The following is a 25,000-nucleotide window of genomic DNA, read 5'->3' as shown; positions in this document are numbered from 1 at the left end:
ATTAACATTTGGAGGTTTTACCGTTGCATCTGCTGTACCTGTTCACATGGAATTAAGAGGTGTTTTCCCCATTTGGAAAATTTACTTGGCGAAGGACGATAAAGTTGTGCATGCCATGATTAATACGTGCTGACGGTATGTCAGGGCCACGGTACATGGCATGGCATGGTGAATGTCACGGTACATGGCATGGCACGGTATATGTCACGGCACGGTACATGGTATGGTGAATGCCACGGCATGGTACAAGGCATGGCACGGTGAATGTCACGGCACGGTGCATGGCATGGTACATGACACGGCACGGTATATGGCATGGTACATAGCATGGCACGGTGAATGTCACGGTACATGGCATGGCACGGTATATGTCACGGCACGGTACATGGCATGGTACATGGCATGGCACAGTATATGGCATGGTACATACCATGGCATGGTGAATGCCACGGCACGGTGCACGGCATGGCACAGTGAATGTCACGGTACATGGCATGGCATGGTATATGTCACGGTACATGGCATGGCACTGTGAATGTCACGGCATGGCACGGTGAATGTCACGGCACGGTACATGGCATGGCACGGTGAATGTCATGATACGGTACATGGCATGGCACGGTGAATGTCACGGCAAGATACATGGCATGGCACGGTATATGGCATGGCACGGTATATGGCATGGCACAGTATATGGCATGGCACGGTGAATGTCACGGCACGGTTAATTGCATGGCACGGTGAATGTCACGGTACATGTCACGGCACGGTATATGGCATGGCATGGTGAATGTCACGGCACGGTACATGGCATGGCACGGTGAATGTCATGATACGGTACATGGCATGGCACGGTGAATGTCACAGCACAGGACATGGCATGGCACTGTGAATGCCATGGCACGGTACATGGCATGGCACGGTGAATGTCACGGCAAGATACATGGCATGGCACGGTATATGGCATGGCACGGTATATGGCATGGCACGGTATATGGCATGGCACGGTGAATGTCACGGCAAGATACATGGCATGGCACGGTATATGGCATGGCACGGTATATGGCATGGCACGGTGAATGTCACGGCACGGTGAATGTCACGGCACGGTGAATGTCATGGCAAGATACATGGCATGGCACGGTATATGGCATGGCACGGTATATGGCATGGCATGGTGAATGTCACGGCACGGTGAATGTCACGGCACGGTATATGGCATGGCACGGTGAATGTCACGGCAAGATACATGGCATGGCACGGTATATGGCATGGCACGGTGAATGTCACAGCACAGGACATGGCATGGCACTGTGAATGCCATGGCACGGTACATGGCATGGCACGGTGAATGTCACGGCAAGATACATGGCATGGCACGGTATATGGCATGGCACGGTATATGGCATGTCACAGTATATGGCATGGCACGGTGAATGTCACGGCACGGTTAATTGCATGGCACGGTGAATGTCACGGTACATGTCACGGCACGGTATATGGCATGGCACGGTGAATGTCACGGCACGGTACATGGCATGGAACGGTGAATGTCATGGCACGGTGAATGTCACGGCACGGTACATGTCACGGCACGGTGAATGTCACGGCACGGTATATGTCATGGCACGGTACATGGCATGGCACGGTGAATGTCATGGCACGGTGAATGTCACGGCACGGTACATGGCATGGCACGGTGAATGTCATGGCACGGTATATGTCATGGCACGGTACATGTCACGGCACGGTGAATGTCACGGCACGGTACGGTATTATTTTGTGCGCACAATTCACGGAGCTCCTGCGTGCGCGCAACTTGCGCTCAATCATGCCCTCCCACCGTGTGGCCCCTCCCATTGGTTTGGCCACCCCCAGGCTCTCCGTATTCCCTCCTCTCGTCACCCCTCACACAACCCCCCGATGTGCCTCATGGCCCGGAGCTTCACGTAAAACCTACCATCCAGAGGCGGCCGTCGCCAATCGCGGTCGGAAAGCCTTCCCACAGCCAAGCCGCCTGTAGATCGCGAGTTGAGCTCACGGTGGAGTCGGTGAGGGGGCGAGAAGGCCCCTCTTTGGTTTAGCTCGTCCCTGCCTCCCTCCACCTCCTCACCCATTAACTCCCCCCATCACCCCCACATCCTCCATCCAACCTCGCGTTCTCAGCACTCGACACGCTTCGTCCCCTTCTTTCACTACACCCACTCTCCGCACCCGAACCCCCCCTTTCCACTCCAACATCGGCCTAAGCACCCCTCCTCCTCTACCCCGCGCCCACCCCGTGTCATTCTACGTAGTTCTCAGGCCGCGCGCAGCCAGTGCAGTCGCGCGCCTCGGCCCGGCCATCGCTCACGGCGCGCGCTCATCACCTCGGAGCCTGAGCGTGGAGCCGCCATGGGGACGGCAGGTAGAGCGACCTTCGCCTGAGTATACGGATACCCCTTCGAGGTGGTTTCCTCGGGAGAATCACGTCGGCTCCAGGACGCCTTGAAGGAACCTGGTCGGAGGCTAATTCCCGGGCCTCGAGCGGCTCCAGCGATCTGCGGCGACAACCCACTGTCCCTGGTTTCTGGGTCTTACTCTTCTTCCTCATTTATTTCCTCCACCACTGCCTCCTCATCATCTCCGCTGTTCCCACGGTTTGGGTGCTGGACACAGGTCGCATGGCTCAGCGGGTAAGCACCGTAACTCTCCGCAACTATCCGTGTATACCGCTTCGTTTACTGGACACAGACCCCCCCCCCCTCAAATCTTATTCCCTCCTTCCCCACCTTCTTCCCCCTCATTCCCACTCTTCCTCCCTCCCCCCTTTCTCTCTCTACCATAGGACTACCTGGCGTACGGTACACCCCTTTTCACTGATGGTGGCGATTGTTTACCCATTGCATTGTTGTTCTTCTTTCAATCGTCTCATGAAGTACTTTTTCCCATGCCTTGAGCTTTATTCGTCATTTTTATTCTTCATTATGTAATCTGTGATGATTGTTGGAACACCCCTCTCCCACTGCCCCCCCCCAATCCCCCGTTTCCTTTGTTTCTCTTCTTCACCACCGTTACATTTCCTTCCCATCCTTCCTGCTGTCCTGTCCTCTCATATAGTGTCTACCCCCTGTACCTCTGACACCCTCAGTACGACGAGTTGAGTCCATACGGGACTCTTGACGGCGTCGGGGTTCCCGGTCCTTTGTACGGAGACCCACACGGACCGCGGCCCATACCATCGGTGCACCACCTAAACCATGGACCGCATGGGCCCATGTCGGGTCATCAATACGGACCGCACGGCGGTGTCTTACCGGGAGGGATGGGCTCACCAGGAAATGATGCACTCAAGAGGGATAAAGACTCGATCTACGGGTGCGTGTGCGTCGTGGAATTAGTCTACTCCATTGCACAGCATACTAAGGCACAGCAAACTGTATACGTCAATGTCAGGAGGTCTTCGTGAAAAGCCCTCTCGCAGTTGAGTGCAAATGGCACGGCAGAGCTTTACGGCCCTCAATGTTCCTCCTTGTGGTCCTGCATAGGACCTTCACAATACCTATCCTGAACCCATCTCCCGACTCTGACCATCACCTGATTCCCCACAACGAGATGTTGCTGTTACACTTCCATTGCGGTGCTTGTACTGTAGGTACACCTCATTAGGTACTCCATGCACATCTTGAGGACCCTCCCCACACCCCCGTAGTGGACAAAACCTCAGATGTCCTCTTGACGGGTGTACAACTACCCCACATGTGGAGCCGCAGCTGTCAATTGCATGTTTACATTTTTGTGAAAGTCGGGAAAACTTGAGCGAACTTTCCGCAAACTTCGAAACTGTTCAAACTCCGAACACAAGGACCATTTTGAGTATTTCGCCACTTGTCCCTCGTGCGTACGGTAGTGTTATCCAATAGTTTCTGTCAATTATACCTTTGCGGTGTACAGGTATATCAGCACCTGGGCAAACAGCGTAGCACATGTTGGGAGGGAAAGGTCTCATGATATATGTAGGAATTGTATTCATGGCAATGCGGCGTTCTCGTACTTACACCACACACTAGTTCACCCAAAGCGGTGAATTGATGCCACGGTTTGAAAAGGACATACTTGTAAACAACGATTTGTCGCTACACTGTGTATATTTCGGTTGTAGTTTTTTCAGCCGACAGTGATATAAACTTGGGGATTATAACGTCCTGATAGAAACCGACAATAAAGTACTAATTAATTCAAATATGAAAGTAAAGTAATGCATCCCCCCCCCATTGCGGATGTATGGTGATATACAGATACAAAAAAAAAATAAACCGCGATGTTCGAGGTAATCCTTTCGCGCATTTTTTTGATCCACCTCCGGCAGTGAGAACCGATTGCTGCAAACACTCCTCCATTTTCCTCCCCTTTCTGCTTTGCTCGTTATGTCCAGCGGATGCAATAAATATTGTCAATCGTACGTGTTGCAGCGAAGTATTGTTATTCATACGTCGTATAGTTACGGCTTTACAGGGGATACGTTCGGACCATTTGCTGTGTAACTAAACGAAAAGAATACAGCTTCACTCGTGACATCATTATATAGATTGTCACCACGGTCGCTTTCGCACACTCAGCACTGAGCAGTCACGCCGACATATATAACACAGCGCAAAGTGCTTCTCCGTGCTTCTTCTGCACAAGCTCCGCTACGTCGATCTATACGTATGAGGAAACCAGGGCCAAGTGGACCATTTCCAGCTCGATTTGCGATTTCCAGCGGAATTGCTTTCCCGCAGAGCTCTCACCGGTTATGTCCACCTTGGAAATTGCGACACTTTTAATTCGACGTCATAATGCTACGTTTTGTCACAAATGGAACTCTTCCGGATTGACGATAATAATATCACTCACACACTTTCTCGAGTTCTTTACCTTTATAAGAACCTTTTTTGTTGATGTTGCACTCATTGTAACGCCTTGCACCTGTACAGAGCCGCCTGGGCGACTTTATCCACTCTTCTGCCTAAGCCTTCTCGATTTCGTAATCTCATAATCAAAGGTTTTGTGTAAATTATTTAATGACTTAATTACATGTTGGATCATCTGGGTTGTCATTCTTGCCATGCCATTCTGCACTATCATTTTACATCGTAGCCCACTGTATTGCGTGCCGTGTGATGTCTAGCATGTTGCTCTGCAGACCGTGGCGAATACCTGATACATATGTATATATACATATATATATATATATATATATATATATATATATATATATATATATATATATATATATATATATATATATATATATATATATATACATCCACACACAATTTATTTTGCATGCTATTTTTGTAACATTCTACAAGCTGAACAAGCTGTGGCAAGGTCATGCTGTGCTATGCCGTAGCGCACTAACTGCTGTGCAAATCCCACTCCGGGGCTGCTGAATGATGAACGCACTGGAATGAATTGGATTTCCTTTCACTCTATCCAAACGGATAGTTGTTCTGTATGTACATTCGCACGGTGACAATTCATCCAAATTCCCTTTTGCCTTGCCTTGATGTGCTGTTTGTGCAATGGAGGTGGAGGTCGGATCCTTGCCGTGCTGATCCACTTGCAGTGATGGTAAAACATGCTGTACCCTCCCGTGTTAAGTAATAATGTGCTTGACCCCCCTCCCCACTTCAATTACACCCCCCTCCCCTTCCACTCCACCCTAGGCATCCACTGTTCCCTCTCCTCGCGCTCGTATTCGAGAAGTGCGAGCTGGCCACGTGCACTCCGCGCGAGCCGGGCGTGGCAGGAGGAGACGTTTGTTCTTCGGAGTCTTTTAACGAAGACATCGCCGTGTTCGCCAAGCAGGTGCCGAACACGCGCCGTGTCGGCTTGGCTGAGACCCTGCAGCTCGTGCTGTGGCTCAGACCTGCGGGAATTTCTGCATTTAATTGGCGGCCTACATGCTTGTGTCACATTTGGTAACACTTTGCTGTGTGTGTAATATTGCTTATGAACGCACACGAAACATCTTGCACGTACGCAAAAATATGCACCACACTTATCTGGTGCCAATATTCGAGATAGTTTTTGTCCTGATTCGGATGCTTCCTTTATACACTAGACTGTACTAATAGCTCGTTTAACCATTCCCAGATTGTTTCAACTCAAAGAGTTTCCATAGCGACCGCCCCATGAGCGTTATTCCCAGAGACGTATCGATATCACGTATTAGTACTGCAGTCACGAGCGATAATCGGCACTTGGTGGCGCGTTACAGACTTGGTTATCTTCAAACTTCTCATGTCCTTGGTCTATATAAGTTTCTATTCATCTGTATCCTTTGTATCATTGCTACAAAGGCATGAATGTGAATATATATATATATATATATATATATATATATATATATATATATATATATATATATATATATATATATATATATATATATATATATATATATATATATATTCCCACTAAATTTATGACAGCTACATAGATTTCTGTTATCAGTAAATTATTTTTAAACAATAAAATATGCACTCGCACCTTACATCATAAACTCACAAATGTGCTGCATTTCCGATGAGCGAAGTGAGCTGCGCTTTTCATCGGTGCAATCTCGCTAAGTGCAGCGACAATAATGAACCGGCGCTTTTCGTATACTGCAACAATGACAATGTTCACTGGATGTTAATTCAGACTATATATATATATATATATATATATATATATATATATATATATATATATATATATATATATATATATATATATATATATACATATAATGTATATATATATATTGCAATATGAGTCGCGGGGGTGGTTGTGGTTTGATTTGGGTGAATTTGATGACTTTTTCAGGTCCGTGCAGAGAAACCCCTTTTTTCATCGAATCCAGAACTGGACAATTTGGTAAGAACACCGTCAAAAGGCACGATAATTGGTCAGGAAAACGGATTTATTGACGCATATCATGGTGACAACAGCGCTCCTTTTTGTGTACAGGTTTTAATGCATCACTGACGTTTTGGGTTTGTTTGTTTTTGTTGTTGTTTTTTGAAAGTCAAGTGGATAAATGACTTCCACACTTAATTTGCAGATGATACAAGCAATACAAGTACTTCGTTTCCATCTCCTGGAATTGGAAAAAGTAAGTCCTTCATTTTTCATTCTCCAAGTTCTCCACATGTTCCCACTTCGAGCTTATTTGTCTGAATTTTTCAAAGCCGACTTGCTTGATCAGTCGCCCTCTCGGTGAGAATTTCAATTGGGTGCTTTAAACCATCCGAGGCCGGCGGGACGTCTCTCTTCTCTGTGAGGGCGACCCACGGCGTCGAGATTCGAGACGACTCTCGGAGCGCGATTCGTCGGGCTCTCTGCGAGCGCATTTCACGTTTTCATCGGTAAGAAACCGCCCTGGCTGCCAGACCGATTCTCTTTTCTCTGCAGTCGCAACATTACCCCTTATCCCCGACAAGAGTGCACTGATTGTGTACGTATCGTGTACGCACGGCACGTGCACAACTCCCGTCTGCGTAATAACAATGCTAGCTCCGATAAGGCACTCATTTATCGCTCCTGCGGGTTGAGCCACACAAGTCCTTAATCCTTATCGAGTCTTTTTTTTGTACATTTCCTGAGAACAAAACAAAAAAAAAGGAAAGGAAAACAAGTTGTGTGTTGGGCTACAACACTCCATGCGCTGAAATAAATCAGGAGTCTCCATTGGCGCATGACGGAATCAAATCTCGATGTCCCCTTGTGCCAGACGACGCCTGTTTTATTTATATCCTTTCCAGGTCACCATCCGTGTTATGCTCTTTAATCACCACTCAGATAATAGGAACGCCACAGTCTTTGGGAGTAACTGCTATCCTTTGATGTATAGATTTACAGCAAAGAGGTATCCAAAAATTGCTCTTGAAATCTACACCTAATCACAGTTTTTGTTGCGTACTGTCGTGACAGAAGAGTAATTACAGGTTTGATACACCTTCATTACGTTGTCGTTATCGACAATGTGAGCCGTGCGCACTAAATTGGTGTATCGTGCCAAATGAAATACCCAGGTGTAGTGCATGAGACTTCTGCGCTATGCATTGCGTTTAAAACCCAGCTTGGCCTCTCTTACATGTCACTGAATCCGAGACACGATTACTCCGTTCACTCTTGCTGTGTATGCTGTGTGTGTGTGTGAGTCCAGAAAAATAGCACAATATATTACATCTGCTGGTTCCAAAGATAAAAGATAAAATTCAGCTTTTTATGGGATATATATATATATATATATATATATATATATATATATATATGTACAGTATATAATTACATTTCTCAAATTGTCTGTGTGTATTTGTAGCGAAACAATTTACCTTTCAAAGCCAAAACATGTTAATTTATAACAATACCTGCAGCCGCAATGACTTTGACCTGTGTGGTTATGGATGCTCGTTTGCAATGTTATTTACCTACAGAAATACACAGATGAACCATTAAGCACTCTGCCAGTAATTACCGCATGAGAACTGGAATGGCATCCTTAAAGAGGCCTTGAGGCCTAGTCTAGTCGGTCTGCCATGTGCAATAAAGCAGTATGGATCATCGTGTTTTGGCAATGCCGAAGCATCACCGAGGCGAAGCGTGCGAGATGATTCGGCTCCATTGGCACCGTTATGCTCTTGATCCGCTCTGTCCCAATCGTGATCCACACCGCATTGGCATGACTGAGGATGTTAAGATGGCTGGGAGGAAGAGAGAACATTTAGCAGAATAATGATCATCATTATTATTATTATTATTATTATTATCATCACCATCATGTTGCACACCCTTCTACTATAAAATTAAGACACGATGGTTGTACAAATATGTTTGGTTCATACAATTTTGCAATAATTCTTTGGATTTAAAAATGTGATTTTTTTCTGATATTCTTTTTGTTTATAAGGTGCTAAAATTCACTGCAATGTTTGTTTTTAAATTACGCACTCGCGTCTGAGCTGTCTCGCTTGGGTTTGAATCTCGACGCAGCTACAAACAGTCACTCTGGCGTTTGGCATGTAGAGCGAGGCATCGATGTGTGTGCCATCCATCGGAGGGTCATTAAACCGAAGGATTGTCTGCCAACACTGCTCGTCGGTGGATGTAAGAGATCGCACAGTGTCTTTCGTGAAGAGGAGCGAGTTATCGCCGGCACCCTGAACAAATTACAAATTCCTGCCACAGTCCGACCGTCTAGCTTTACGGGCAGCTGGTGCCAGAAAGACATGGGCAGAATCACTTAACCAGGCGAACCGTACAAAGAAGTTGAAAGTTCCACGGTGTTTAACTATCCCAGGCTCACACTTTTAAGAAGAGTCAGCAAGTTATCATCGGTAAACTGAACAAATTACAAATTCTGCCCAAATCACCTTCAGTCCAATGTCACACCTGGCCAGTCGGTTTGTAAAAGATTTGGGCTAACAATGTTCCCCGACTGACCACACAAGATGTTTGGAATTATTAGGGCCATTTAAGAAGTAGTAGTCGTCGTAGTAGTAGTAGTAATTTGTTTTTAAATGACAATTCTGGTGTTGTATAACATAACAGGTTTTCTGGTACTGTATTACATGATGGGCTTCGACCAAAGGTCACTACGTATCTATTTTCAGCATCTAGGCTGAGTCTGAAACAGAGGCATACTTAGAGATGAGGGGTGAAAATCTAAAATCAAAATCTCAATCCTTTAAAAACAAAATGTATCCTTTTAAACATGAAGCTGATATGCAGGTGTACGTCTCACAAATCCTTTGGTGCTCCTGGCCAGGTGCACGAGCTTTGTGACAACTTCTGCCATCGCTACATCAGTTGTCTCAAGGGCAAGATGCCTATCGACCTGGTCATCGACGATCGGGATGGAAGCAACAAGGGTGATGACGAGATCTCACGGCCGTCATCAAGCAACCTTGACCAAGTGAGGGCCTTTGCATTTACCCAACAAAGTAGTCGTTTTACAAATCGGAACCTTAATTAGGAAAAGGTATCTTTTCGGATCGATCGTATTAGCTCCATGCTGCAAGTCTCATGTTATTGCTGAACGTTTTCTTCTTTTCCTTTTAGTCCCAATAGTTTTATTGCATTTAGCGATTGGAGGATTAGTATTCCCCTGGGCTATGAGATGAGCTCCAACCATAACCCCCACCCCTCCTCCATTCTAATATGGGCATTGTTTTATTAATGGAGTAATATGAGCTTTTACCCATAAACCTTTGATCTATCAGCCAATGTAGCTTTCACTGGTATACTTTAATTTGATGGAGAACCAAGTACGGAATTAGATCATATTCATTTTAAACCATGTAGGTTTCATCAAGTTCACGCAGCTAATCCCAAGGGAAGATGGTTCATTGAGTTGTATGGTGCTGCTGCCTTCAGCAATAGACTCAATGTCCTACTTGAGAAAGTTGACCTTTTCGATTTTGTACGGTTGTCTTACCAACAAATTTCACTTTTGATCAGAACCAGCGGGAGTCACGATGATGGGTGTTTCGGAAATTGTAAGCGCGATGCGCACGTCCTCTGGAACACGCGTGTAAATTGACGTGTAGCAAGTTTCGACAGGTGATGAGCAACTAAACGTATTTACCATTTGACATTTATATGCAAGAAGTTCCTTTTGTGGGATGCAAAGAAATCCTTCACGATTTCAATTGTGACATGATGCATGGGGGTATTGGAAACTGAATTGAGACTAACACAATGGGAAGACATGATACGGTGATACGAGGCTCGGATGTACAGTGTCTTACTCGACACATGCTCCGAGCACAAGAAAAACACCTTTTAGCAAACCCTGAGGGTGTGTTGGTGCATCGGGATACATCGGCTGCCTGACGACAATCTCTCCCTGGAAACCTTGCACGCTTGACCTGTGCTGGTCGAGGGAATGTTCTGTGGATGGCTCGTATGGATTATGGCTTGTATGGATTGTGGATCAGACAAAAGGGTCGTGAGCAAGGGTTCCGTTGTCTTTCTTCTCACGCTTTTGTCGGTTGCCTTAATCTCATAATGCTAGGTTGTTTGTCACGAAAGGACCTCAGTCATACTGTGGAATTAATGGGGCTGATCCCTGAAAGTCGTGATATGGTTTCGTGGCTGGGTGGGAGAGAATCGACCGGATGTTAAAGAAGTAAAATCTAAACTTTTCAGCTCTCTGAATATCAATGTAAGATGAAGCACCTATCAGGCACGTATGGTCTCATGGGATAGCGGCGAGATGGTGCACTCAGCTTTGCGATGTCCGGTTTGGGTTCGATTTCCCACCCAACTGTGAACCAAAGGGAGATATTTAATATTGGAGCAATGACAAAACCCCTCTGCATAAATTATTATCCCCATTATTTTTTTTTTAATTGGGGGAATCATAATCGGCTCCGTCTGTCTGTCTGTCCGTCCGTCACGCAATCTCCTCCTGAACGGTTGTGCAGAAATTCACCAAACTTGGTCATTATTATCACTGCATGACACGAAGGTGCAAGAGGAGTGTAATTTTGGACCCACCCCCTTTGGGCGGGGTCAATCGGTCAAATACCGAAAAATGCAATTACGGGTACATTTTAAATGAAACTTTGTACTGTATATGCAATCAACATTGAGAGACGCATGAAATATGTCGCAATCTTTTTGGGGGGGTTTGAACCCCGATTCATGCCCCAGGTGTTGTGGACTTCGGGTCACAGGGGTCAAAAGGGGAAAAATAAATTTTAACTCAAAAATTTGACATTCCTGGTGGAACATTTTGCCATCTTTCAACTTTGCTCTAAGTGGGAAGCGTGAGGATTGGCGATGACGCGCCATCGATTTTGCTCTAGTTCCCATTATTTCAGCAATTTGAATCCAATTCAGACGTTCGCAGAGAGTGTCTGCTGGCTGCATCATTGCTGAGGTGTGTCTTTGCCGTTGAACCCCTGTACTTACAGCAAACTTCTCCAAACCTCCTATTCCTTTTCTGCCACTTCCTCTCCAACAGCCCCAGGATCACACTGCATATGCAATATTTGGGTGATCCCTTTATTTAATCTTGTGAGTACATTTGTTTTTCAACACTGAAATAATTTAACAATTTCTGTCACTAAATTATTAAATTGTCAAACATATCACACTGCAGGTTTTAATGTAGATCTGTGCATTCGTATGATCTGATCCGATGTTCATACTCAGTAACAGAGTGTCGATGCTGCCGAAGCAGTTTCTTGGCAAGGGTAATGGTGGGTTTTTGGTATCCCTCTCCTAGCAGTAGTTAGGGCAGGAATTTGGAATTTTTGTTCATGTTGCCAATGATAGATCTCCGCCTACTCTTTGCGAAGGACACCGTGGGATCTTTAATGTCCACCAAATAACACCGGTAGACGGGACACCAGCTGAACGTCCATCCGAGGGACCATGCACATTGACGAATCACCCTTCCTGTGAAACACCAGGATGACAGTTCATACAGCCGAGTCGGGATTCAAATCCAGGCCAGACAGCTGAGGCGAGTGTGCATGCCCCCTGACTATCCTGCCAGCCCGCAACCCGCATGATATGAATGTAAAACTTTAAGCGTTTACCAAACCTCAAAATTTTAAACTTGAAATGCTACACTGACACAGCAGAAATGAGCTCAGCTAAAACTAGGTGGTGATACACCCCGAATGCGATCCAGCCAAGACGACATGAAATTGTGAACAATGGAATGTAACGATGAAGAAGAAATTAAAACAGATAAGGACTCGTCAGATAGTGCTATACGTTTCCACGTGCAAGTCCCGTCATGGTGGTGCCTTTTAACAAACCAAAAGCATACAAATTGCCTTTTGTATAGTGGCATGGGACTGTTTGAGAAGGGTGGGACACTGCACCATCTGCTGAGCTTTGGGAAGCTTTTCTTGACATGATGTGGACATGGAAACAGCATAACATGACATGGCAACCAAATTGAAAAACCAACACCGAGGTGGATACTATGTTTGGCCTGATAATTAAAAAAAAACCAATTGTTCATCATTAATATCAGTCAGGAGGTTTTACACTGACAAATTGCTTCTGGACCAAAAACAACCTCTTTTGAGGGTTAAGGTTTTTGACACCTTGTAATACATGAATTGAAAACAAAAGTGAAAATTAAAGTTTGTGGTGCAGAATTATTTTTGAAGTTATCGTTTGCATTGTATTGCATGCTAATTATTTGGTTGGGCGTGGGGAAAGGTGGGGATTTCGGAAACAGGTTGAGTGAAGGAAGATATGTGAAGAGTGGGGAGAGAAAGGAAAGTTTGGAAAGAAAGAAAAAGATAGGCGTATGGGAAGGCGACGGAGCAAGGAAATGGCTGTATATTGTGGTGTGAGAAGGTCGTGGGGGGAAAAAGGATAAAAATAAAAAATAATCAGCCAAATTTACATTTGAAATTAATAGGTAGCCCAATTGATACCACTCATAAAATAACAGGATAGTTAGCTGTATTTTTTGCCCCCTCTGTGCTCTCTTGCATTGTTCCATCAGATATATATATATTTGAGAAAGTTTATCACCAGAATGAGGACAAATGGGTACCGCATGTACGTTTATTTATGTGAAAATTAAAGTTATCGCAGGTGAAGAAATGTGTACGTGACGGATCCTCACCGATACACATGAGACAGGCAATGTTACAGCCTTACTTTGAGTTTAGCGTCTGGTAAGCATATTACAAAGAAAGTTTCAACACAAACATGTAGACTGATTAAGCAGAGGATTCATTAATCCAAGCTTTTGAGCAATGCTCTTCGGCGGGCTTTTAAGTTTCAAATCATGTTTGTAGTTTTGGAGAAGAGAGCAAATATTTATTTTGGGGGATCAACCCTCCCCCCCCCCCGTAGACCCCTTTATTGAGTGAAGATTGTGATGCAGTTGATAAACTTTGGTACATCACAGGTGATGAAAGTTGTGGTCAAGCTTCATCAAAATTGTGTGTGTAGTTTCAGAGAAGAGAGGAAATACCCATTTTACACATCGGAACCCATAACTTCCAAGTTAAAAATATATTCGACAAATTTCAGAAAATAAATAAAAAATACAAAACTACAATATCTTTGTTGGATTAAGTGTCCATCTCCCCCTGATAATAGCAATTGCAAATTAGCTCAGGTGTAACCAATCACTTTGAAAATCAAACACCAAATTTATTCACCTCCACCTGTGTTAAAATGTAGTGTTTCTGATTATTTCAGAATAAAATCAGCTGTTCCTGTAGTTTTCCTCCGCTGGGTAGTGCATTTCACAGCAAAGACTCAACCATGAGATCCAGGGAGCTTTAAAAAGACCTCTGGGATAAAGTTGTGGAAAGGCACAGATCAGGGGATGGGTATGAAAATATTTCAAATGCCTTGAATATCCCTTGGAGCACAGTCAAGACAATCACTAGGAATTGGAAGGCATGTGGTACCACCAAGACCCTGTCTAGATCAGGCTGTCCTTCCAAATTGTATGACCAAGCAAGGAGGACACTGATCAGAGAGGCCACCAAGAGGCCAATGGCAACTTTGAAAGAGCTACAGGCCTTTATGGCAAAGACTCGTCACTGTGTGCATGTGACAACAATATCCTAGACACTCCATAAGTCTCGCCTGTATGGTGGGGTGGTAAGGAGGAAGTCATTAATCAAGTAAGCCCACCTTGAGTCCCGTTTGAGGTATGCAAAACAAAACACTCCAGAGATTGACACTCCAGAGAAAACACACCGGAGATTGTCAAGCCACATGACAAAAGGTTTTGTGGTCTGATGAAACTAAGATGGAACTTTTTGTCCTAAATGCAAAATGTTACATGTGGTGCAAACCCAACACAGCACATCACCCAAAAGAACACCATCCCGACTGAAGCATGGCGGTGGCAGCATCGTGTATTGGGGATGTTTCTCATTAGCAGGGACTGGGGCACTTGTCAGGATAGAAGGGAAAATGGATGGAGTAAAATGCAGAAAAACCCAAGAGGAAAACCTGCTGCCCTCTACAAGAAAGCTGAAATTTGGACGGAATTTCACCTTTCAGCATGACAATGACCCAAAGCACACAGCCAAAGCTACACCGGAATGGCTAATGAACATAAAGATAAATGTCCTTGAGTGGCCCAGTCAGAGCCCCAACCGAAATCCAATCGAAAATCTGTGGCATTACTTGAAAATTGCGATCCATCAACGCTTCCCACCAACATGACTGAGCTGGAATAGTTTTGTACAGAAGAATGGGCAAATATTGCCCATTCAAGGTGTGCAAAGTTTGTGGAGACCTTTCCCAAAAGACTCTCAGCTGTAATTGCAATCAAAGGTGCTTCCACCAAGTATTAACTCAGCGGGTGGACACTTATTCAACCAAGATATTCTAGTTTTGTATTTTGAATTAATTTTCTTAAACTTGTAGAATTTGTTTTTCACTTGGAAGTTGTCGGTTACAATTTGTAAATAAAGGTGGAAAAAGTCTCATTTAATGCAATTTAATTCAAGGCTATAAGGCAACAAAAGGAGAACATTTTGAAAGGGTCTGTAGACTTTCTATCAGCACTGTACTAGCAAATACAACCCGTCACCACTAAATTCAAAACTAAACCATCAGTCCTTAACAGTCCCCTCAACAGAGGGTGAGGAGTGAGGGAGCAGGGGAAGTGGGAGGGTTGGGAGAGGGGGGAGATTGAGGGAGGGTGAGAGAGAGGGAGAGGGGTGGCAGACAGAGGAGGTAAGGTTGGGAGAGAGAGAGGAGGGAGGGGAGGAAAAAGGGGAGCGATGAAGGGAGAGAGAGGAAGTGGGGGGAGGGGAGCAATGAAGGGGACAGGGGAGAGAAACACTTCACCACAAATGTCTGCTGTACACTACGGGAGGTAGGGAGTGTGATTATGGGGTGGGAGTGAAAAGGAATGGGGAGCAAGGATGGTGAAGTGCGGAGGGGAAGGGGGTGTTCTGGATTTACATTTGGTAGTGGGAATTGAAGGAAAGTGGGGGGACGGTCCTATCTGCTGGCATTAGTACAGAATTGAACGAAATGGGGTATGTTAAAACAGCACATTGAAAAAGGATAGCAAAACCACCCATCACTTTCAAACAACACATGCCATTTTTAAAGAGATTACAACATGGGCTTCCTTTGAGGTATGTGACTCGAACTGCGACTGCTACCCCTGTTTACCCACTCTGGAACTGGATCTCTCCGAGGGGTCACACACTGCCTGGAGACATCCAGAGTGCCAAAGACTGTGTGAACTGGACAAATGAACACCACTCTAGCAGCCAGACCCACCCCAATCCCAACACCACAGTCCAAATCCTGAAACCTGGCTCAGGCCAGGGTACCCTAGAGTCAATCGCACCCTATCTCCCATGCTTATAAACACCTGGAGATGCCAGTGTTTTGTGCCTTTATTTAATTTCAGCACACATTTTACAACAAAATGTGATAAGCCCCAGAATCTTTCAACCCGAGCCGAATCTCAAAATGAAAACTGCGGAGTCAAACCCAGTAGCAGCTCTGACCACCAAAAAAGTGCCCATCCGCCCAACCCGCACACTCCCCAACACTCCGGGCTCAAAACACAACACAGACACCGTAGCACAACAGAACCATCTTCAGACCACAACACAACCACCTGTGGGAACTTATCACAACCACCCATTGTTTATCACTTCATGAAAGTTGGAAGAGGGATGAGAGAGAGAGAGGAGTGAGAGGAAGAATGGGTGGGGGAACAAGGACAAACAAAGAGATGGGGGAAAGGGATGGATGTGGGGGGAAGGGATGGATGGGGGGGAAGGGATGGATGGGGGGAAGGGGTAGATGGAGGAAAGCAAGTTCCAAGGTTGTTCATGAACACACGATACTCCAATTTCACAGAGGTGGAGGAGGTGTAAGAAATGAATGATGAATGAATAAATGAGTTCCCACCTGCCGTTCCTTCATCTGCCATTGCATTCCCTGCAGCCTCTGCAATGAGCTTGGGTTTTGGAAACAACTCTCCCCTAATAACCTCAAAAGTACTCCACCAGGGTGTGCATCTCCGAGTGTCATCTGGCAGTGCTCAGCATGACTGCTCCGAGGTGAAGGTTACTTTTTCAACTTTTGTCAGATTTAACGAAGACAACAAAACACACATTTATACATGTACTTAATTTACATTATTGTCACCTAACATTGTCTTGAATGTCAATTTGTAATTTTATTTTGAAAAACGACAACAGCTGTGATTTTAAAAAGAAGTCATTTATACTGCCGTCTACTGTCTCGCCATGGCTTACAAACATTAGTTTAATCCTTCGATCCATCCCTTCCATCCATCTATCCCTTCCCTCCATCCATCCATCCATCACTTCCATGCATCCATATTTTGATAAGGAACGGTGGGTGGGCTTGGCACCGCACGGCATTGCGGGCGCAACACAGGCAGGTGGGGCCTGAATTTTGGATGTCATTCGATGTGTTTTTGATAGTGTTGTGCAGAGGGACATTGTAGGTACTTTTGCCGTGTAGTGCCATGGCTTACAAACAAACATATAAGCAGCTTGTGGAGCACTCGCCAAGTGGCTTAAGCCTTCAAGCAAGCACTCCAATGAAACGGTTGATAAGGAATGGCAGGTTTAACAAGCGATTAGTAATCGCCGATCGGTCATATAAAACACTATGCGTCCGGAGTGTCGAACAATGTCTGAATTGGATAAACAAACTTTTTTTCTTTTTTTAGCAGTCAGAACTGCTGCTGAGGTCAATTCTGCAGTTCAAATTTTGAAATTCAGCTCAGGTTAAGAGATTTGAAAGATTATCGCATGTGTGGAAATTAAATAAAGCACAAACACCCAGAGACGCCCGGAATGTCAATCAATGTCCGAATTGGACAAATGAACACTTTTTTCAGCACTCAGAACTGCTGCTAAGGTCAATTCCGCAGTTTAATGATTGAAATTCAGCTCAGGTTAAGAGATTCTCGAGCTTATCACATTTGCGGAAATGAAATAAAGTCATGAACACCAGTATCTCTGGGTGTTTATATGCATTGTGATGTATGCAGCGATTTGAAGGTATGAAGATGAGGCACTGAATTGTAGAGGAAAGTGAAAAAAAATAATTGAGCGCTTTATTATAAAGAAACCGTTGCGGCCTGTTCCAAGTCAAGGCATTGTTGAGCAGGCCAAACAAAATGGCGAATTAAGACCCCAGCAAGCAAACAGAGGGCTGACTCAACAGTTGACCAAGGATGATGCCTTTATAAAGGATAATTAAATAAGGCCGTTAAATATCTTCAAAAGGAGTGTTTCAATTAACCAAAACACAATTTTCATTCATGCACTACCTTAGAGTTCCCTTCATATGCTTGCCAAGTTTGGGGCCATTTCATGGTTTTAGAGTTATGGAGAACACACACACGCACGCACGCACACACACATTTATTATTATAGACTACCAAGTACAACCCGTCACTTTGCTGATGGGAATATTAAGGGGTTGGGGGGGGAGAGGAGGGAAGGGAGGGGCAGGGGATGAAAGAGAGGGGGGAGAGAGGAGGGAAAGGGGAGGGAAGGGAGAGCGAGGAAGGAGGGAGGGAGGGGAGCTAGCATAGGGGAGAATAATGCCTCACCAAACATTGCTATGCTCTCTTTAGGGGGGGGGAGATGAGGGGAATGTTGGGAGGAGATAAGCATGAGGGAAGGGGTTGTCAACTTGCATTTGGTCATGGGACTTGTGGAGGTAGTACAGGATTGAAAGAAATGGGGTACATTAAAACAGCACATTCATATAGCATGCAAAGTCTGCTGGGAGATGACCATGGGTGGGTGGAGGAGGGGAGGATGTTTTGGAGGAGGCAAGCTTGAGGGGAGCTGGAGGGAAGGCAGCATGAGGAGAAGGGAAGGGATGCGAAGAGAATGCGATGTGAGGGGAAGGGAAGGCAGCACGAGCGGAGGGGAAGGCAGTGTGAGGGGAGGGAAGGGGAAGCAGCACAAGGGAAAGGGAATGGAAGGCAGAGTGAGGGGAAGGAAAGGTGGTGTGAGGAGCAGGGAAGGGAAGGCAGGGTGATAAAACGTGCCCAAACAGCAACATTTTATTTTTAACTTCCAGGTTTGATATAAAACCAGGCAGGAGTATTTAAAATCCATGCCATCCAACTGGCAAAGGCCTGCCTGCATGCATGCTCGCACATGCAGTGACCATTGCACCCCTCCGGTCGGCTGACTCCAAAACCGATTCATACATGCTACCCCAAGGGGAAGCAGTTTTAAATTCAAAACTAAACCGTCAGTCCTTAACAGTCCCCTCAATAGAGGGGGAGGAGTGAGAGAGCAGGAGAAGGATTAGGTGTGGGAGAGAGAGGGAGATTGAGGGAGGGGATAGTCGAGGAGTGGAAGAGAGGTAGAGAGGGGGAAGAGAGAGTGAGATGGGTGGGAGAGAGAGGGACAGGGGTGGGAGAGAGAGGCACAGGGATTGGAGAGAGAGGGAGAGGGGTGGGAAAGAGAGGGAGAGGGGTGGGAGAGAGAGGGAGAGGGGTGGGAGAGAGAGAGGGAAAGGAGTGGGAGAGAGAGAGGGAAAGGGGTGGGAGAGAGAGAGGAAGAGGGGTGGGAGAGAGAGGGAGAGGGGTGGGAGAGAGAGGGAGAGGGGTTGGAGAGAGAGGCATAGGGGTTGGAGAGAGAGGGAGAGGGGTTGGAGAGAGAGGGAGAGGGGTGGGAGAGAGAGGGAGAGGGGTGGGAGAGAGAGGCATAGGGGTTGGAGAGAGAGGGAGAGGGGTTGGAGAGAGAGGGAGAGGGGTGGGAGAGAGAGGGAGAGGGGTGGGAGAGAGAGGGAGAGGGGCCGAAGGGAGAGGGATCAGGGTGGGAGAGAGAGGGATCGGGGTGGGAGAGAGAGGGAGAGGTGTGGGAGAGAGAGGGAGAGGTGGGAGAGAGAGAGTGGAGGGGGGAGAGAGAGGGGGAGGAGGTTCTGGCAGATGTGACACCCAGTTTAACATCTATACGAGTGACTGCACACACATTGATGAATCACCCTGCCTGTGGAACACCAGGATGACCGTTTATAGCTGGGCCGGGTTTCAAACACAGGCTAGACAGCTGGAGTTAGCTTACGATACCTCTTGGCTATCCCGCCATGATGTGGCGACTCATTGCTTTGTAACAACTGAAAACATGTTTTAATCATTGTAATAATCTCATTTATTTTGCTTTTATAACTCCAGTATCGCCACTGAAGCTTGAAGAGCACTCGTCAAGTAGCTTAACCAAGCATTCCAACAAAACGGCTGAAGAAAGTTTAAAAAAACGAAAGTTTTATTTTTTTTTCTGTATTTATTTATGCTGAAGTGACAGGTCTTATGATGAAAGAAGATAGTACAAAAAGAGGAGATATGGTGTAATATAAATTGCACTTTTTCAGCAAACCAGTCACTGCCCAACACACTGCAGAACAATTTCTGTTCCAAGTGAAGACATTGTTGAGCAGGTCAAAAGAGAGACGAATTAAGACCCCATCGAGGGACAACAATGTGACCAAGAATGAGCATTGAAAAAAGATGATTAAATAAGGCCATTAATTATCTTCAAAAGGGGCATTTAAATAATCACAAACGCCGAATTTTCATTCTTCCACGACCTTGGAGTTCCTTTACTATGCATGCAAAGTTTCAGGCAGCTAGGTTTCATGGTTTTGGCGTTATAGAGGAGAAACACACACTGACTGGTTGACACACTGACATTTATTAGCTTGCCTGTTCGAAGAACAGAGAGCTATAGCGATACCCCCGGCGTGAGCGTGAGCGTGAAAATGTTAAAGTTTTTGGTGCAAGTTATTTCCTTTCTAATGTTTTTTATCTCCCACACTATTTTTTACTGATTACAATATACAAATACATATATTGCTTTAAAATTATTTGGATCAGACTTCACTGCAATGCTTTATAAAAAAGATGATTAGACTAGTCTTTTAAAAACGAAAAACGATAAAAGTATAAACAGGCAAGCATTGGGTGGCTTTGACACCACTCTGGTTAAGATAGATATTTTAGTGTCAGCACCTGGAGTGCCCATCTTGGCCCACCATCAGTGGGCACTTTAAAGTGGGGATATTTACACAAAGTGATGTTTTCTGGGATACATTGTTCACTTAAAAATTATTTTTGAGATATACTGTAAACATATTAGCCCTTGCGAGACAGACTGTAGTTTTTGTGCTAAAAATGCTAAAAAAGTTGAAATTTAACCAAAGTGATCATTTTTTTCTGGGGCACACTGCACACTTGAAAAATATTTTTAGGACATACTATTACCACATTTTGCCTTGCTGGACCACACTGTAACATTTTCGTGATTTAATATGCCAAGTGATCTATTTGGAAGTTTATGTCTCACACACAATATATATATATATATATATATATATATATATATATATATATATATATATATATATATATATGTCCACACCAAAGCGTCACCTCCAACACAGAGGCTTCAGCCCAGTGACTCCGTCAAAGAGACAAAGATAATATGGTCATCAACAGTTAAACATTAAATGGAACCGCCAATCCAGATTTTGGGCTTATTTGCCCTCATTAGGATGGTATACCAATAAATATCTAACCATTGATGACCACATTCGTCGTTTATACATCAGATGCACCTCCTGACAGTTATGGTGAGCATCACCGCGGATTATGTCTCACATGGTAAAACCGCATAATCCGCACAGAACAACCATCCGTCTGCCACCCAGACAATTGTTGCTAATGCAAACCATTTGACAAGAAGGCACATGATGTGACCAGCGGGAAAATCGAAACAGGAGTGTGACGAGCACTCCGCTGATCCCCATTGGACACTCACAAAGAGAAACATGCAACCTTTGTAAACCACACCTGGTTCATCAAGATATGGGATGAAACTTTTCCCCCACGTGCCCGTAACCAAGCAGGCAGGCATCCACCATCACCCATGGAGAGTCCCTTTACAGATCCAACTCTACAAATATGGACCTCTACCGGTGCCTGAGGAAGCCGGCTGTGAAGCTGGTGAAACATTTCCTGAGACCGGGTCTGCTCTTGCGTTTTTGCTCAAATTTGCGGAGTCCAACATAGCTTTTACTTTTGGTTGGAAGTGCTTTCTTCTTTAAAAAATAAAATTATATATTATATATATATATATATATATATATATATATATATATATATATATATATATATATATATATATATATATATATATATATATATATATATATATATATATATATATATATATATATATATACACACACACACACACACACAATGTTTTATACAGTACTTATAAAAGGCAAAACTCTCACTCTCACTCTCACTCTCACTCTCACTCTCACTCTCACTCTCACTCTCACTCTCACTCTCACTCTCACTCTCACTCTCACTCTCACTCTCTCTCTCACTCACTCTCTCTCTCTCCCCCTCTGTTTGTATGTGTTCTATGCATGGCCACATCTTTTAAGTTACAAATTCAAAACTCCAGCTACAAATACAACTTTGTGTGGGGGGGCAAACATTGGCTCTGTGGCCATGGCCTAATGTGGGGGATGTGGCAGGTGGGGGGTGTGGGTGTAAAATCTCTAAGTAAATGTGTACCGTGTAGTGCCACCTAGTGCTGGTGGCAGAGGGTATTACAATTTCCTTTTTTACCTGGGCAGTGTTGAGGTTAAAGCACTCTTTTCACGGGTAAATTTGTCCTCCTTCCCTTCTCCCATCCCCCCAGCCCCACAATGGCAAGCTCTCAGTCAATATTCCGTGTTACTGTTCAAGTGCCATTGCATCAGTCAATTAATCCCCACTGTTACATACTAAGGCGGTATATAGTTTTTCCTGCCTGACGGGGGGGGGGGGGGGTGGGAGCGGTGGCCAGTAGAGCTTCGTGGACTGAGAAAGTGGCAGAAGAGTTGTGGTGGGGGGGGGGGTGGTGAATGGTTTACAATGGTGAGTTGAGGTGATGCTGCTTTAGGTTTATATAAAGCTTGACAGCGCCCACCCGTCCCGTCCACGCAAAGCCTGTCTGCATCCGCTTTGGGGAAAAATAAAATTAGGCGGTGTAAGGAGTGAGGAGGGTATACATTGTTTATGGGATTTTCATCACAGCCTTTTTAGAAGCTGAATTGCGAATGGAGTTCAAAATAAAAATGCAAAATTGAAAGCCCTTCCGCATTCAAAATGCAAAGCGGTTTGTATCCAGGTGTTTTATTCTTCCGACATATTCAGCATCTGATGCACACTGAAAATGAAACACAGCTCCAATCAGCCAATCAATTAACCTATCTTTGTGATTGGCTACAAAGTGTTACTTATTCACATTTCTCTTCCCACGCAACATCGGTTAAATCTGCTTGTATATCTAATATGTAAAGCTCTTTCGAACCACTGACTGACTCACTGACTGATATTCAAGATCGGTAACTTCCGCGTGATGTTGAAAGCTGAAATTTTGTGTTCCGATGGACATCAAATCTGGTACACCGGGAAAAACCACAGAATCGTTGGACAACATCCATAAATGAAAATATAAATATATGAAAAAAATGCAGGTGAGTGGCCCAAGACAATGGGGAAGCACGGTAATTTTGTGTGCCTACGGACATCGAAGCTGATACTCCAGGAAAAAAAAATCACAGAACCGTCGGAAAGCATTGGTAAACGAAAATGTGAATAAATGAAGAAAAATAAATGAAAATAAATGAAAAATCAAATGTAGGTGGGCGACCCGAGACATTGTGTCAGCACATAATATCGATACATAAGAATCAACATACTTGTATATACATAAGAATCAATATGCATTGTACTAACGTCAAGCAAAGAAGTTCCTTCCTGCAACTCCGTTCACATCCCCTCTTCCTTACACCTGATCACTCACCATTCATTATTTTACTTTGAAATGCAGTGAGATACTTGCAAATGACAACCATTCCAAGATTTAGTTTTTAAGATAAAGAGACGTTTTCATTTGATAAACATGAGCAACATTTCAATGCAAGACCAATAGCAGACCTCACACGCACGCCACGTGCGGATATAACTCAGGTATGGGCAAGGAAGTGAGGCGATCATAAAATAATGAGTGCTGCAGAAAAATAATTCAGGTAATTCAGGATAGCTACATCACATGTTCCCCATTAGTTTTTAGTCATCCATGAACAGATAGAATGTTGCTAAAACCACGATTAAGCATCATCAGAAGGATGCAGTGTAAATTGGTAAAACACTAGTCTCATTTATGAGCATGAAGAGTGCTCATAAACATTGTTTCACCATTCCCTTTTCAAATCCCAGCAAAGGGTCTGCTGAAGGGCCCTTCAGCATTGTTTGGATTAGCTCTGTGGCCGAGACCAGGGTAAGAGAGGTACTTCAGGGGATTTGAGGGGAATTTTTGCATCAGGTGTGCCCATTGCAATACATTTCCTTCTATTCCTTTGGCTTGGCAATGCTCAACCGCGTTGGTAGTTCCGTCGTCTTCCTGCTATTAGCCTCAGAGTGCATTAGTCTGCTGAGCTTAATGGAGTGGCTTTCCACGCATGCTAACACCAAGCCATGATAGGCATGCAGGCATAGCTCGGCCCCATTAATTACCCTTTATTCCCCTATCTCCCATGGTGCAGAAATTGATTCACCTACATAACAGTCGCTGTCTGATCATTTGACAATTGACTTTGCTTTTTTTTCCTTATGGCCCATAAAAATGTTACAGCAGGTGATTTCCTCGCCATTTGTAAAGGACCATCTCAAGCTAGCGACAATAACGTTTCAAATTATCACCTCCAAATGTCTTGTCTCCATTAACTAAAATAGCCATATTGTAGCCCTATGGATTTTTCTCGACTAGAAATGCAGCAAAACAAGTGTAAAGTGCTCACTGCCTTTACATGATGACTTTTGCTAGGTAGGAGGTGTGATCACATAACAGGTGTTTCCATTAGAGCTGTTAAAAACCAATTTATGCAAAGGTTGTTTGGGAGAGAAAGAGTCAAAATATTTGATGCAGCAGTAAACAATTGCAAATATTAC

The 25,000-nt window shown here is 44.7% G+C and overlaps 1 protein-coding gene and 1 long non-coding RNA gene across 3 annotated transcripts in view; one reads left to right on the top strand and one right to left on the bottom strand.

The window, feature by feature from the left end:
* LOC147012327 (uncharacterized) overlaps window positions 1-2,098 on the bottom strand; it is a 15,364-nt gene extending 13,266 nt beyond the window's left edge. For both annotated transcript variants that reach the window (XR_015051557.1, XR_015051558.1), the window contains exon 1: window positions 1,961-2,098. This is a non-coding gene — a long non-coding RNA (uncharacterized LOC147012327). The remainder of the gene's footprint in view (window positions 1-1,960) is intronic.
* MEIS2 (Meis homeobox 2) overlaps window positions 1,985-25,000 on the top strand; it is a 262,036-nt gene continuing 239,020 nt past the window's right edge. The window contains exons 1-6 of the mRNA XM_085856336.1: window positions 1,985-2,675; window positions 3,131-3,357; window positions 5,691-5,832; window positions 6,835-6,885; window positions 7,073-7,123; window positions 9,779-9,925. Of these exons, the coding sequence (XP_085712462.1) occupies window positions 2,664-2,675; window positions 3,131-3,357; window positions 5,691-5,832; window positions 6,835-6,885; window positions 7,073-7,123; window positions 9,779-9,925 (630 nt within the window). The 5' untranslated portion in view covers window positions 1,985-2,663. The remainder of the gene's footprint in view (window positions 2,676-3,130; window positions 3,358-5,690; window positions 5,833-6,834; window positions 6,886-7,072; window positions 7,124-9,778; window positions 9,926-25,000) is intronic.

The sequence above is a fragment of the Eptatretus burgeri genome, chromosome 15 (genome assembly GCF_056783735.1).
Source record: "Eptatretus burgeri isolate ZD-2024b chromosome 15, Ebu_testis_v1, whole genome shotgun sequence".
Classification (NCBI taxonomy): Eukaryota; Metazoa; Chordata; class Myxini; order Myxiniformes; family Myxinidae; genus Eptatretus; species Eptatretus burgeri.
Note: the sequence above shows the minus strand (reverse complement) of the source record. Positions and strands in the feature narration are given on the sequence as shown.